A 14570-nucleotide genomic window follows, 5' to 3' on the forward strand; every position below is an offset into this window, starting at 1 on the left:
ATTAAAAGTTGGACACCTGGATCATAAATATAACATAACATAGGAGTACTCCAATATTGAGGTAAATAAAAAAATAAGGATAAATTTGGTTTTGATAACAAATTAAAAAGTTAGACCTAAGGCCTAACTCGACCATTGAAACAAGCTTATGAAGTGAGAAACTAAGAATTACTCAAGACCATATAACGAGAAAATCCTTAAATTTCTCAATCGGCGTGAGAGACTTAACAGTTAAAAGGCACTTCAAAGTTCCTTCAACAAAATGTTCCTCTTGAAAGAGCAAATTATCAAACCAACTAATGCAACCCCATTGCACAATAACGGTATTAACATTAATTACATTCCCTTTTTCGCCTTGGACTCTCATATTAACATGATTTAATTACAAACGCTACTTTCAAAGGGGTACCATATAATTACAACATCATAACAAGTATACTGCAGATGATAAAAAAAACAAGGAAGAAAAACAAATGCAGTTGAGGGTAGTCCCAACGTTACGATTGGGTCTGTTGTAATTGTGATGGTTCATAGCTCCTGCAGCTCCTGCTGCACCTGCATACAGTGGAATATTATTACCTGCATTGCCAGTTTTAGGTGACTTTCTAGAACCCCCGCCGCCGCGTCCCCCCGATGCTCGTCCTCCTGAGGAGCCGCCGTGGGCACTAGCGTGTCCACTGGCTCCGGCGCCTCCACGTTTATCGATCGTCACTACTTCATTGTCTACGGGGGTTGATATATGTTATGAAATGTTTAGGACTAAAAGTTTCAAACGTCTTATAATCACACAAGTATAATGGCATGTTCATGATTACAAATTTTAGAACTCCTTTTTCCTTTTCAAACTCCATGTCTATTCAAATTACCACATAAATTGAAACATAAGAAATTAAATTTAGAATTTAAAACCTTAATGTCTGAAACATTTTTCATCTCAAATTAAGTGTCTTGTTATTGAAATGGTAGAGTATGAAAACTAGTACTCCCTGCCTCCTATATTAGTGGATACTGTTTGACTGGAGGGAATTTTCAAAAAGAAAGAGAATTTTTAACATTTGTGATAAAAAATAAATAATAGATATTTGTGTAGCTATAGATCATCTTATTAATTGAAATGAAACGTTTAAAAGTTCTATTATTTCTAAATATAAAAAAATATTATTTTTTCCTAGACGGACCAAAACAAAAATGGCACTATATGATTAAGATGCAGGGAGTATTTGTTTCAGTGGTTGGTAATTTTTTTACTTTGTTAGAACTCATGACAATATGATTCTTTAAACTTGAAAGTTGTAACTAGCAAGAAAATTAATAAATCACATTCAAATTAAGTAGTAGTAGTGTTATTTTTGGGGTTGTGTGTGGGGGTGGGACGGGGAGGGCGTGGGGTTTAAGCCAGACTAATCTGAATTCTCTCCACATAAGCTCATTTAAGGAGGAAATACTAATTTCTCTATTTCTAGGACTCAAATCCGAGACCTTCGATTTAGGGAAGTGATCTCGGATCTAATCCAGCCCACCATATCTTTTAATTTGGTGGTAATTAGTATGTTCTCTAATTCACCCTCATGACGACATGTTTAAGGAAGAGAAATTACACAAATACAATTTACTCGAATCAAGAAAAAAAATCATAACAATATAGACAAGAAACTAGCTAACAAAATAAGAAAATTTACCTGAATGAAGGAGAAATCGAGAGGATAATGAGAAAACTTGAAGAAGATGGCTATGAAGGAGGAGAATAACTATCAGTAATGGCAACTTCATCCTTTAATTGTTTCAAAGTTATCTTCGACCTTAATACTAAAATAAAACTAATAAATATATTATTCTCAGCCTTTTTCTTTTTCAGCTTTTATAATGGGGGTATACTTCAGAGCAAAGAAAATCAAATGCTTACTTTATTAACATGAGCTGTTTCCTTTTTATTCGATTTTTGTTGGTCCCTTTATGTGTTTTGAAGGGGACAAATAACGAATTTGTTGTGGCTCACATGATGGTGCGCCGTGGATTTAGGATTTTAATTTGATTAGTTCAATCTTTATGATTTTATCACTTATTACACTTTTAGAATTACGACTTCAAAATTATATTTTGCGAAATTTTGATAGTTTTTATATGTATATCTAAGCTCCGTATTAGAAGTACTTGATACAATTAAGGGAGATTGACGTATATATATGTATGAATAGGGTATATTTATGAAATATGACAATACTTTTCAGTTTACAAAACATAACGATAAATTTTTTACAAAACATATACGGAAATTTTTGCTCAAAATTGTGTATGGAAACTATATGAAATGCGTATGTCTCATTCAAAACTTAAAAATTTCGCCTCAAAATTTTGTGTATAAAAATTGTATCAAATATGTATATCATGTTCAAAGCTTAGAATTCTCACATTTTTCGTATATGAAAACTGTATAAAAAGGATATGAAATTTGTATATAACTATGTAAATTTGTATAAGTTCATGTTAGCTTTTTTAAAATTGAAAACAACTACAGTAACATTGTAATATAGTTTTCGTACAAATTTGATACAACAACAATAACAACACCAACATAGGAAACTCAATATACAATTTTCATACAAACTCGGTATACAATTATCATACAACTTAAATACAAATTTGAATCTCGCTTCAAAATTTGAAAAAAAAAAAATCACGCTTCAAATCTCGCGTAGGGCTTAAAATTTCATACAAATTTCCCTTGTTTTTCCGCTTCGCACCAATTGGAGAACTAGAGATTAATACATTAACTAGTTCAAACCACGCTCCGGCGGCATCTTTGAAGAACACAGAATTTTGAAAAAACGCAGATCTAAAAAAAAACACCAATCCCTCCTTTTTTATTAAAGGCTTTTGATTTGGTTGATGATCTTTAATTGTATAATAGAAACAGAGAACGGAAAAAAAGGGAAGGGAAGGGTGTTGGCTGTGGAGTTTGGCAGGAAATATAGAACAGGGAGAAGGGGGAGGGAAAGGGAAGGGTGGGGCTGTGGAGTTTCAAAGGAAATATAGAACAGGGAGAAGGTGAAGGGGAAGGGAAGGGTGGGACGGATCTGAACAAGGTGAAGGGGAAGAGAAGGGTGGGATGGATCTGAACAATATAAAACAGAGGATAAGAAAAGGGGGGGGGGGGTGTTGGACTTTTAATTTTTTCAGGTCTAATATGTTTTGTAATTAAATTATTATATTTTGTAAATAAGAAAAAGTATTCTTATATTTTGTAATATGTAATCTTAAATAGTATTATTAGGTCATTTTTATCTGTGTCGCTTGCGTTACTTCATTTCCATATCGCTTTGAATCTCTTAGCCGTATCTGACCTCTTTTTATGTTTTTATTGAGTCGAGGGTCTCTCGGAAACAGCCATCCTACCTTGGTAGGAGTAAGGTCTGCGTACACTCTACCCTCCCCAGACCCCACGTTGTGGGATTTCACTGGGTTGTTGTTGTTGTTGTTGTATTATTAGGTCATTTTCCCTACAATTAAACATGTAATGGGGAGAAATTGACAAATAATCATTTTTTTGGGTCGTAATTAAGTTTTAGCTAGTGTTTCAAAATTATTTAGTGTCTAGCCATATTAATATGAAAATAAAATTTTAAGGAAAATACCTTAGTTAAAGCACGAAAAACTCTAGAAAACTTATAGTGGAATTTGAACATTTAATATCAGTTTCACTTGCAAAGCTCTGAACTTCAGCAACATGTATCGAAGTTGTTCCATTTTTTAGCTACAGTTATTTTTGTCAGGATGTTCATGTTAAAATAGTCACTTTTTTGTTGTTGTATGTTCATGTTAAAAAGTGACTATTTTTCGATTACATTTCAAACGCTAGCTAAATAATAATAAGCAGTCCCAAAATTGGTATTTGATCTAATTTTTTTCCTAATATGTTAGCTACATCCGCCACGTGTCGTGTCGGTGCGTGGGTACTTATTTCTATGAATGCAAGTCGAACACTCCAAATATTTTACTCCTCCGTCTCAAGTTATCTGTCGTGATTTTATAAAAATAGTTATCTCAAATTAGTTGTCCTTTTAGAATTTCAAGACAAAATTAATTATTCTTTTCCCATTTCACCTTAGTAATTACTCCCTCCGGTTCAAAATAAGTGTCCATTTAGCCTTTTTATTTTGATTCAAAATAAGTGTCCACTTACAAAATCAAGAAGAAATTTTTTTTCCCTAGATTTGCCCCAATTTACTCAAGGCAATAAGTAAGCAAGAGTCTTATTAATTTAAGGATAATTTAATCAAAATGCCTATTTTTTCTAGGAATTAGTGTTTTCTTAAGGGCGTGAAAAATGTTAAGTTGACACTTACTTTGAACTGGAAGGAATATTGTTGTTGAAGACTACAAACACCTCTATTATATAAATAGTTTAAAAAATCCTCCTAATTAATAATTTCTTAAGGAACCTGTAAAAGAAAATCACGATAAATAATTTGAGACGGAGGGAGTATCAGATTTTGTGTGGACCTCCGTCCATAGAAAAGGTGAAGTTACGGTGAAACAATGCATAAATCTAACAATCAATGACACTGATCTTGGGAAATATCAACATTTCGTGTATACATTAAATATATATTATGGCATCATCCTTTTTGAAAATGAAATTTTTTGTTGCTCAACTGTGATTAAGCATAATATTTTATACTTTGCATTTTGATGCCATGCCATAGACCTGCTTATTCAAATTCGCTGAAGTTTACCTACTTTACATTGAAAATTGAAACAAGAATGTGAAATAAGAATGAAGTGAAAAAATTATCCTTAATGTTGCTCGGACTCCCGAAAAATGCTTCCGTGCCCGTGTCAGATCCTCCAAAACATACTCCCCCGTCCCAAATTAGTTGTCATGTTTCGCTTTTCGAAAGTCAAACTATGCAAATTTTGACCAACATTTATCTTTCATCAAATTGAGTTGATTTGATCCAATTTAGTTTCAAATGTTAGTCAAATTGATTCTCTAGAAGCGAAACATGACAACTAATTTGGGATGGAGCGAATACTACCTTTGGAGTATATGCACGCATCCGGTGGCATTTTTGAAGAGTTCGAGCAAACATAAGGGCCCTAAGTATATAATCTTCAGGCTAGACCAGCCTTGATTTTCTGAACGGTCATGATATCAGTTTTGAAAGACTTGGCCAAAATGTTATCAGGAATGCTGGTATTGAACACAGAGTTAGGAACAGAAACAGTGCCTGCATTTGCACTTCCAAAGGCAGATATAGCCCAAGCACAATTGTTAACATCAGCATTGTACTGGTAGTGAACTAGCCCTTTAGGGAACACGAAAACATCTCCTGTTTGCAATGTCTGATTAAAAATCTTGTTCGTGCTGTCGATGAATCCCACTTGCAGCGTGCCTGACATGAGGAAAAGTAGCTCGGATGCACGTGGATGAGTGTGGACAGGGTTGACAGAGCCTGCAGGGTACTGAAGGATTGCGTATGAAACGCTTTGTCCGTTTAGGGCTGGAAACTCGGCCATGCTTGCCTTTGTCGCCTTGAATTTATCCGGTGGTGGGGCCCGGGCGAGGCCCCTCAGGCCCAAGAAAGTGAAGTAAGAAGCGTCAACTGATGGAACCTCAAGTGGCATCACAAAGTCTGTTAGGATATCAGGGTCACCAGCTGATGCCATTTGGAATATGACTAGTAATGTTGCTAGAGCTAAAATAACTATGCAGCTTGAAGTTTTTGATTCCATGTTTCTGTGTTTTGGTTTTAAGTGTTTGAATGATTTCTTCTCACTTAGAATGTGTCAAGGACTAGAGATTTTATAGCTATACAAGGGACATATCAAACAAGAACTGAGATTGAAGTATCCGATGAATTGCAGAAGCAAAAAAAAAAAATTGCCAATATAGGAAACTACTCCCAGAAATTTATTGTGTCAATTCAAGAAACAACACAATTGCTCACCGTTTTCTAGTTCTGGCTTTCAATATGGACAAGAGAATAAAGCTAACTTTTTTCCTTAAAAAATGGTTATGTTTTCAAGATAAAGGAGTCCATATAATAATATCTTGAAGCATATAACTGATGAAACCTAAGGAATATTGAGACCACTTTTCGAATTATACAACCGTTAGATGTTGTTTCCAGGTAGTTTCTGCTATCAAAAACAAAAAAAGTAAAAACTTATCAAGCTTAGTTAATATCAATTTGCTTATCCTTCAGCAAATTTGGTTCGGGCTTTGGACTTCTATAAATTTGTGGTCAAACAGAACTAATTATCATCATCTTACAACTTATTTATTTCCATTTACCTGTATCTTAGAGCCTTCTGGAAAGAGCGAAAAATGGCCTTGTTCCTCCTGAAAAGTGTCCTGGTTGTAACTGTATTTTCCATTTCTTTTTATGGAAGATGAAAGGAACAAAGCATAAAAGACTAAAATAACTACAAGTAATAATTTTTATACACCTGATAACCTGCAATTACTATGAGAAGATAGACTGTATAGTATGATGAACCTGATATTTTGGTAAATTAACTGTAGAGTATGATGATGATGATATGATAGATATGCTGTAGATGGTTATTCTTGAATCCTATTATGGCTACTATTAAACAAAAGATGCAGAATATCACAAGCAGAGAAAGCTTAAAGAGAAACCAGTACCAGTAATGTAACCGATGAAATTTTGAAGATAACAAGAAGGCAACCACACAAAAGAGCAAGTAAACTAGGATATTAATGTAAAAAATGAAGAGTATACTTGTTCCGAACATGCACCATAAGGAAATCTAAAACAAAATTCCTTAACCTCTATCCTAACTACTACCACTCTCTTATTACTAAGTTTAAAAGAATGGTGGATGAATATATCAGTTTGGTGGTGGGAAGAAAATCTCTTCGGCAGTTCTCTTGGAGCTGAATTGCTTCTGTACATCTGGTGAAACGTTGAAAGCCGCCTGGAGCACTTGTGGGGATAGAGCCTTCCATGTTGAAGTCCTTCCAGCCAAGTGAGTGAACATTGGATTTGGGGTAGTGATGATAGAGAACCACTCCATGCCATCAGGATCGCTGATTTTGGAGACAACAAAGAACCTCGGAACGATGAACAGACAACCAGCTTTGATGTGCGTTTCAAGAACACGCTTCCCATCAACGCCAACAACCTGAACTCGGCCACTGCCTCTGACAATGTAAGTGACCTGAAGAGCCGAATCACACGAGAAACCGGGAGAGCACATAGCACTTCCGCTCAACCTGACAAGATCAGCACCAAGTCCAACTTCGCCGACTAAAGGCAAGTTCTTGGTACTCAAAACAATCACCTTTCCACCACCCTTGATATCGACATCCAAGGGTGCTTCCTCACAGTTGAGAACCATGCCATCCCTGTCACCTTGCTTAGGCTCGGGCATTTGGAAGGTAGTGTCGAGCTTCACGATGCCCTTAGCAGTCTGGGAGCTAACTAGAGTCTTAGCCACACTCTCTTCTACATTCCATGCCCTGCTAACAAATTCAGTTGAAAAACCAGTGAAAATTCCATTGGAGCCAGTCAAGTACATGTCTGTGAATGAACCAGCCTTGTGCTCAGTTTTGGTATCACCAAGGAAGAGAACCACAAGTTCAGTGTCGTCTTTGTTGTACCACCATGTGACAACACCAAAAGGAAGGGCAATAGCATCTCCCTTCTTAATGGCTATCACCTTCTCTTCTTTCTCTGGAAGAACTATTCCAGCAACTCCACAACCTGATGCATATTCATATAAACGTTCAGAATGCTACTAAATGAACTGATCTATACCCAATGTATATAGCAAAAAAGCAAGATGTCCAATTATGAAGACCACTGAATCAACGTTTCAACAAAGTAGCCTTGTATATAGAAACTTCCAGTTTTGTTGTACAGGTAGTAAAATAGGATTATAGGTGCAATACTAATGGTCACAGTTTTGTGTGTATAATAAAGTCCATAAACTAATCAAAGTAGTATGATCTTAACAATCTAAACATAGAAATACAAATTTCACGCCACAATCAAAAACCAAAAACCAAAACAACCATTTTCAGTAAAAAGGATCAAACCCTTAGATGGAGAAATGGATCAATACCTAGACCATAAACTACAGCACAACAAAACCTACAAATCAAAATAAGAAACCCCAAAATATTTGATTCATAAACAAGAAGCACCATTAAAACCCAAGTAGGAGACAGAGACTTCTAAAACAACAAAAATAGAAGAAATTCCATTACAACAATAAACAACAACATACCCAGTGTAATCCCACAAGTCGGGTTTGGGGAGGGTAGAGTGTACGCAAACCTTACCATACCTCGTCAAGGTAGAGAGACTGTTTTTGAAAGACCCCGACTCAAGTGCAGCAAATCAAAGTAGTTATGAAAAAGGAAATACAACAGTCAAGAAAACATGACAACTAATAAGGAAAGCAGTACAGAACATACAAAATAAGGAACAAACAACAACAAAACAGTTCGATAACCGAAACACAATAAACAACATATGTTAACAGATTTCAAAAGAAAGAAACTATATGAATAAGGCTAATACTACATGGTGCTCTAGACTCACACCAAGCCTAATCCCCTGAAAAGTGAGACAACGCTCAACTGCCTACCCTAAGAAATTCCATTAATCAGAAGAAAACCACCCCAGTACGATCATAAGAAGAAAAAATACCTTGAAGAACATAGGCAACCTTGGATGAATCAGAGTATTTCGGCAAAGCAAAACCATTCTTGGAAAGAGCAAGCTTAGCAGCGCCTATATTGCCTTCCTTCAACATGGGAAGCTCATTAGGACACCATGCATGATAAGAACCACCATCTCCTCCATAAACTTGCTTTGCCAACTTTGGGGTAAGATCAAGATCCATCTCTTTTTGTATTATAGAAAAATCTCGCAATAGTAAAAGCAGAAACAAAGAAGAAAATCAGAGTGCTTGTAAACCCAATGAGAAGCTTGGTATTTATAGAGGGGAAATTTCACACCAAAATTACGTAGGATAAGGATTCTTAATAAAAAGAAGTTCGTGATACAATAGGATTATATATAGACGAATTTGAGTTTTACTTGTACTGCATGATACCGTTTTACTATAAACCAATTGTACGATAGCTTCATCTTTAAAAGTTAAAACTCAATCTTGCACAATTTATATTTTGTCCTTGCCATTTTTAATTCCTCCTCTATAAAAACGTATTAGATTAATATATTTTACCTAGGTGTTTTACCCATAATTTATGTATATTATACTCTATTATAAATTATAATTTAAATTGATTAAACTTATAACTAAATAGTCCTTTTATGAATTTAATTTGTTTACCCAAAAATTCATTTATTAGGAAAACCAGTTGAATTTATATGAAAGGGGTCTATAGCAACAAAATTAATCTAGTTATTCGTAATCACAAATATTAAGTTTGAAGCAACAAAAAATAATAAGTGGACTAGGTGAAGCAGTTGAGAATAATCGAAATAAATGAATAATAAAATGGAAAGAAATTCTTATTGGATCTCCTGAAACGGTAAAATACGTTGCTTGAATGATTGAATGAATGCTCGAAAATAGTCTTGTATAAGCGGTAAGTAATACTCCGTAAGCAGTATTGTATTCAAGTGAGAGATTCAACGGCTACAAATCAGGGAGTATGGGATAAATATAAAAGACTATTACGAGCATTCATTTCATCAAATTGAGTTGATCTGATCCAACATTTATACTGGTTTAATTGTACCAGAATTCTTGATAAACAAAGAGTACAAAAACATAGACAAACTCACAAGCACAAAATAAATAAAATAAATTAAAATAATAGTACTGAGTAGTGAAAATTAATACAGAAAATTGCCTAAGGTGAAAGACCAGCCTTGATCTTCTGTATAGTAGCAATATCAGACTTGAAGGACTTGGCGAGAATCTGATCATCGATCCCTGTATCAAACAATGTTGTAGGAAGTGAAACAGTTCCAGCAATCGCGCTACCAAAAGCAGAAACGGCTGTAGCTGATTTATTCCAATCAGAATTATACTGATAGTGCACTAGTCCTTTAGGGAACACAAACAAGTCACCAACTTGTAGAGTCTGAGTATAAAGCTTGTTAGTCGTGTCTACAACTCCAACCTCGAGGCTACCTTGAACGACGAATAACAGTTCAGCTGCACGAGGGTGGGTGTGGGGAGGGTTGACACCTCCTCCCGGGTATTGAAGTACTGCTAATGAAACACTCTGGCCATCCAAAACAGGAAACTCTGCCTTGCTAGCTTTTGTCACTTTGAACTTTTCAATGACGCTGCCAAAAATTCCACGCGTACCATTGAAGGTAAATAAGTTCCCATCTATGGCGCTTCCTACAGGAACAATGAAGTCAGACAAGATATCTGGGTCACTAGCTTGAGCCATTAAACAAATGGAAAAGACGGCTACAAAAAAGAGGACACTCTTCAGGACGAATGAGGCCATTTTGCGCTCTTTCCAGGAGGCTATGAAATGCAGGTAAATGGATACAGATAAGTTGCAAGATGATGATGATTTGTTCTAATCGACCACAAATTTATAAGAGTACAAAGCCGGAACCAAATTTGCTGAAGGATAAGCCAGTTGGTAATTGATGTTAACTAAGCTTGACATGTTTTTGTATTTTGTTTTTTATTGCAGAAACTACCTGGAAACCACATCCGAAGATTATATAATTCAAAAAACGCCTCAATATTCCTTAAGTTTCATCAGCTATATGCTTCAAGATATTATTTTATGGATTTTTTTTTTATCTTGTAATATAAACAAGGTGGCCAAAGTCGAAAACATTACCATTTTCTAAAGGAAAAAGTTAGCTCTTTTCTCTTGTCCATATTGAAAGCCAGAGCTGGAAAAGGGTGAGCACTTGTGTTGTCTCTTGAATTGACACAATATATTTCTATAGTAATTTCCTATATTGGGAATGCCTTTTTCTTTCTGCAATTCATCGGAGACTTCAATCTCAGTTCTTGTTTGATATGTCCCTTGTATAGCTATAAAATCTCTAGTCCTTGACACATTCTAAGTGAGAAGAAATCATTCAAACACTTAAAACCAAAACACAGAAACATGGAATCAAAAACTTCAAGCTGCATAGTTATTTTAGCTCTAGCAACATTACTAGTCATATTCCAAATGGCATCAGCTGGTGACCCTGATATCCTAACAGACTTTGTGATGCCACTTGAGGTTCCATCAGTTGACGCTTCTTACTTCACTTTCTTGGGCCTGAGGGGCCTCGTCCGGGCCCCACCACCGGATAAATTCAAGGCGACAAAGGCAAGCATGGCCGAGTTTCCAGCCCTAAACGGACAAAGCGTTTCATACGCAATCCTTCAGTACCCTGCAGGCTCTGTCAACCCTGTCCACACTCATCCACGTGCATCCGAGCTACTTTTCCTCATGTCAGGCACGCTGCAAGTGGGATTCATCGACAGCACGAACAAGATTTTTAATCAGACATTGCAAACAGGAGATGTTTTCGTGTTCCCTAAAGGGCTAGTTCACTACCAGTACAATGCTGATGTTAACAATTGTGCTTGGGCTATATCTGCCTTTGGAAGTGCAAATGCAGGCACTGTTTCTGTTCCTAACTCTGTGTTCAATACCAGCATTCCTGATAACATTTTGGCCAAGTCTTTCAAGACTGATATCATGACCGTTCAGAAAATCAAGGCTGGTCTAGCCTGAAGATTATATACATAAGGACTATGTTGTTTAGACTCTTCAAAAATGCCACCGGGTGCGTTCAAATCCTTTAAAAGTATTGTATTTTGGACGATCCCACATGGGTACGGCTATATTTTTGGAAAGCCCGAGCAACATAGCTTAGGGGTAGTTTTTTATTTCATTTTTTCACATTCTTGTTTTTCAATTTTTAATGTAAAAGTAATTAACCTTCAAAGAATCTGAATAAGAAGGTATAAGTATGGCATGGCATTAAAATGCAATGTATAAAGATAATTGACCTTCTTAATAAGAAGGTTAATGTATTTGGAATGCAGTGATTAAACATAATTTGAGTAGACTTTTGTCAAAAAAGTTTGTTTTTTCTTCTCTAATCCCATGTACAAAGTTCTTGTTTACACCGTCATTAGCCTAAGGTTTTGAATTGGATGTATAATATTTTAACCTGGTATCAAGTAGAGGTCGTAGGTTCAAGTCTTATCGCTACACTTTATGAAAAAAAAATCACATGTTTAGCCGATGGAAAAGATTTTTTCACACATGTGTGACGTGTTGAAGAAATAGTTTAGTAATTAAAAATGTGTTTTCTTTCTTACGACTTAACAAGAATAAATTCAGAATAGGATTAAAAAAAAAAAAAAACTTTGGTGGATAGAGTTATCCAGTACCCCGTGAAGTTAGTCGAGATATGCACAAGTTGATCCGGACTGCAATCATTTAAAAGAAAGTTCCCCCTTAGAGGTAAGGATATTGTGTATACAAATGCACAAATACATGCATACACACGCATGAATGATGAGCTGATTCGGATGTAATACATAGGAATAATTTGATTGAGGAACATTTTACTTTATTAATGTGTACATTTTTGTAATATGTTGTGCATTTCGCATTTCGAATTTATATAATTTTCCAAAAACATAAATTACATATTACTTCTCATTTCCAATTCATATGATACTTCCTCCATTAAACCACTATCTTGATTTTTTTCCATTACTAATCAGATTTATCAATAAAATTAATTAAATTTCGTGTTCAATCAAATATCATAGTACATAAATCATATGAATACATATATTTTTTGGATTGATAATTCAATCTAAAAAAGTAAATAGTTTAGAACCATGTCGAGCAGCTATATGTTTTAGATGATAAAAGCGCACCACATTACTTGTTTTAGAGAGTGTTTATTAAGATAATAGTAATTACACAATTCAATAATGTAAAATGAAGACAACTAGGCTAAAAATTTCATTGGTTAGTGTTATGGACATTTTAAAAAGTACATATTTCTTTGCAACTGTTTTTGTACACTCTAATACAATATTTATACAATTATATAAATAATATATTTACCTTATATAAAAATGTATAATAGCGAATAAAAATATACATACCTAGCTTGTATAAAAATGATAACACACTAGCTACCGACATGAATTTCTTCTGTGATTTTCAGTTGCGATTTATATTTAAATCAATTCAAATCTCCACCAAATGATATTAAATTTTACACACAACCTCCTTAGACTATTTCCAACGAGTCTAACAACTCCCACTTCAAATTTCTTAAAAGAAATCAGATTCAAAATTCAAACTAACTTCTTCAACCTTGTACAGTAATTGTGGATTCCCTTTCTAATTTGACTTTCACAATACAAATTATATAAAACCAGTTTTCTAACTACGATTGGGCTCCAAACACAATCAAATAGAGTTTATCAACTAATAAGAAATAGACAACCGGGTTAAAGAAGATAAATAGGAGAAGTAACCTATCTTTTAAATTATACTCCCTCTGTCCCAATTTATGTGATGTTTTTTGTTTTTCGAGAGTCAATTTGACTAAACTTTGAAACTAAATTGAGTTAAATTAACACAATATTTTAAGATGAAAATTTATATATTCGAAAACTGCATGAGAAGTACTATAAGTTGTAACTTTTCTCATATCAATTTGGTAAAAAAATACATCTTAAAATGTTGGTCAAAATTCATCTAGCTTGAATCTCGGGAAGCGAAAACTATCACATAAATTGAGACAGAGGGAGTATATAATGTGTCAATCTGGGTAAGAGTTGAAAAACATGATTCACTTTGGTAATAAGCTCTGGTGACGGAAAGCTAAAAAACCCTTTTTGTTTCTCATGTAGTGTTCGATACTTGCTTTGAGACGCAACTACCACTTTTCTGTAACGCAACTACTTTATTCTCAGGGCTCAAATCCGAAATCTCTAATTGAGGATGTGTCACGACCCAACTAGGGGCCGCGACGAGCACCCGGTGCTAGCCCACCCGGGCACCCCTTAGCGTACCTTTACACTTACGTCTAGGTGAGCCACATATTTAAACATACATTCCTATTCATCAAATCATATGAGTCCCATTGGACAACGATACCTTTTATCTCATCTTTGGCATCTATGCCATATCCATGTACATGAGCCGACAAGGCCAACAAAATGGTATACCAAATATAGGCCGACAAGGCCAAACATATCTAAACATATACACATGTCTACAAGCCTCTAAGGAGAGTATAACATATCATATAGACGGGACAGGACCCCGCTATGCCCATAATTATGTACACAAAAGAATAAGTACCCAAAAGCTATAGCTCCGAACGAAGTAGAGCTCTGCTATGTAGTCTCTGAGAATGTAGCTATGGATCAAGCCTGTCTCCCTATGCTCCTGCGGGCATAACTCAGCGTCCACAAACAAAAGGACGTCAGTACGAAGAATGTATTGAGTATGTAAAGCATGATCAATATCAACATAGAAGCATAATATACAGCATGAGAAATAGCATAGAATGGGAGATAGTAATATCATCGTCATAAGCACTTACTTGCCT

General features: G+C 35.2%; 4 protein-coding genes and 1 long non-coding RNA gene across 5 annotated transcripts; 1 reads left to right on the plus strand and 4 right to left on the minus strand.

The window, feature by feature from the left end:
• Nucleotides 1–224: 224 nt before the first annotated feature.
• Nucleotides 225–2004, minus strand: LOC132599487 (uncharacterized). Its single transcript, XR_009566838.1, has 2 exons — nucleotides 1680–2004; nucleotides 225–723 (listed from the first exon to the last, which is right to left on the minus strand). It is a non-coding gene; the product is annotated as an uncharacterized LOC132599487 (long non-coding RNA).
• Nucleotides 2005–5112: 3108 nt separating this feature from the next.
• Nucleotides 5113–5733, minus strand: LOC132599491 (germin-like protein 9-3). The gene has a single exon (XM_060312854.1). The coding sequence runs from the start codon at nucleotides 5731–5733 to the stop codon at nucleotides 5113–5115; it is 621 nt and encodes a 206-aa protein (XP_060168837.1).
• Nucleotides 5734–6328: 595 nt separating this feature from the next.
• On the plus strand, nucleotides 6329–11755 carry LOC132599490 (germin-like protein 9-3). Its single transcript, XM_060312853.1, has 2 exons — nucleotides 6329–6381; nucleotides 11155–11755. The coding sequence occupies exons 1-2, from the start codon at nucleotides 6329–6331 to the stop codon at nucleotides 11711–11713; spliced, it is 612 nt and encodes a 203-aa protein (XP_060168836.1). The 3' UTR covers nucleotides 11714–11755.
• Nucleotides 6721–8972, minus strand: LOC132599488 (11S globulin seed storage protein Ana o 2.0101-like). The gene is made up of 2 exons (XM_060312852.1): nucleotides 8682–8972; nucleotides 6721–7730 (listed from the first exon to the last, which is right to left on the minus strand). Exons 1-2 carry the CDS (start codon nucleotides 8875–8877, stop codon nucleotides 6856–6858), a joined length of 1071 nt encoding a protein of 356 aa, XP_060168835.1. The 5' UTR covers nucleotides 8878–8972; the 3' UTR covers nucleotides 6721–6855.
• Nucleotides 9847–10500, minus strand: LOC132599492 (germin-like protein 9-3). Its single transcript, XM_060312855.1, has one exon. It carries the CDS (start codon nucleotides 10466–10468, stop codon nucleotides 9857–9859), a length of 612 nt encoding a protein of 203 aa, XP_060168838.1. The 5' UTR covers nucleotides 10469–10500; the 3' UTR covers nucleotides 9847–9856.
• Nucleotides 11756–14570: the final 2815 nt, after the last annotated feature.

This window comes from Lycium barbarum, chromosome 6 (assembly GCF_019175385.1).
Source record: "Lycium barbarum isolate Lr01 chromosome 6, ASM1917538v2, whole genome shotgun sequence".
Lineage (NCBI taxonomy): Eukaryota > Viridiplantae > Streptophyta > Magnoliopsida > Solanales > Solanaceae > Lycium > Lycium barbarum.

What these genes read in the sequence shown, in the direction of transcription:
- LOC132599488 (XM_060312852.1), bottom strand. Translation starts at nt 8,877, where the DNA reads ATGGATCTTGATCTTACCCCAAAGTTGGCAAAGCAAGTTTATGGAGGA. An exon ending in GGTTGCCTATGTTCTTCAAG is followed by an intron (nt 7,731 to 8,681) that starts GTATTTTTTCTT and finishes AATATGCATCAG; the next exon opens with GTTGTGGAGTTGCTGGAATA.
- LOC132599490 (XM_060312853.1), top strand. Translation starts at nt 6,329, where the DNA reads ATGGCCTTGTTCCTCCTGAAAAGTGTCCTGGTTGTAACTGTATTTTCC. An exon ending in GTAACTGTATTTTCCATTTC is followed by an intron (nt 6,382 to 11,154) that starts TTTTTATGGAAG and finishes ACTAGTCATATT; the next exon opens with CCAAATGGCATCAGCTGGTG.
- LOC132599492 (XM_060312855.1), bottom strand. Translation starts at nt 10,468, where the DNA reads ATGGCCTCATTCGTCCTGAAGAGTGTCCTCTTTTTTGTAGCCGTCTTT.
- LOC132599491 (XM_060312854.1), bottom strand. Translation starts at nt 5,733, where the DNA reads ATGGAATCAAAAACTTCAAGCTGCATAGTTATTTTAGCTCTAGCAACA.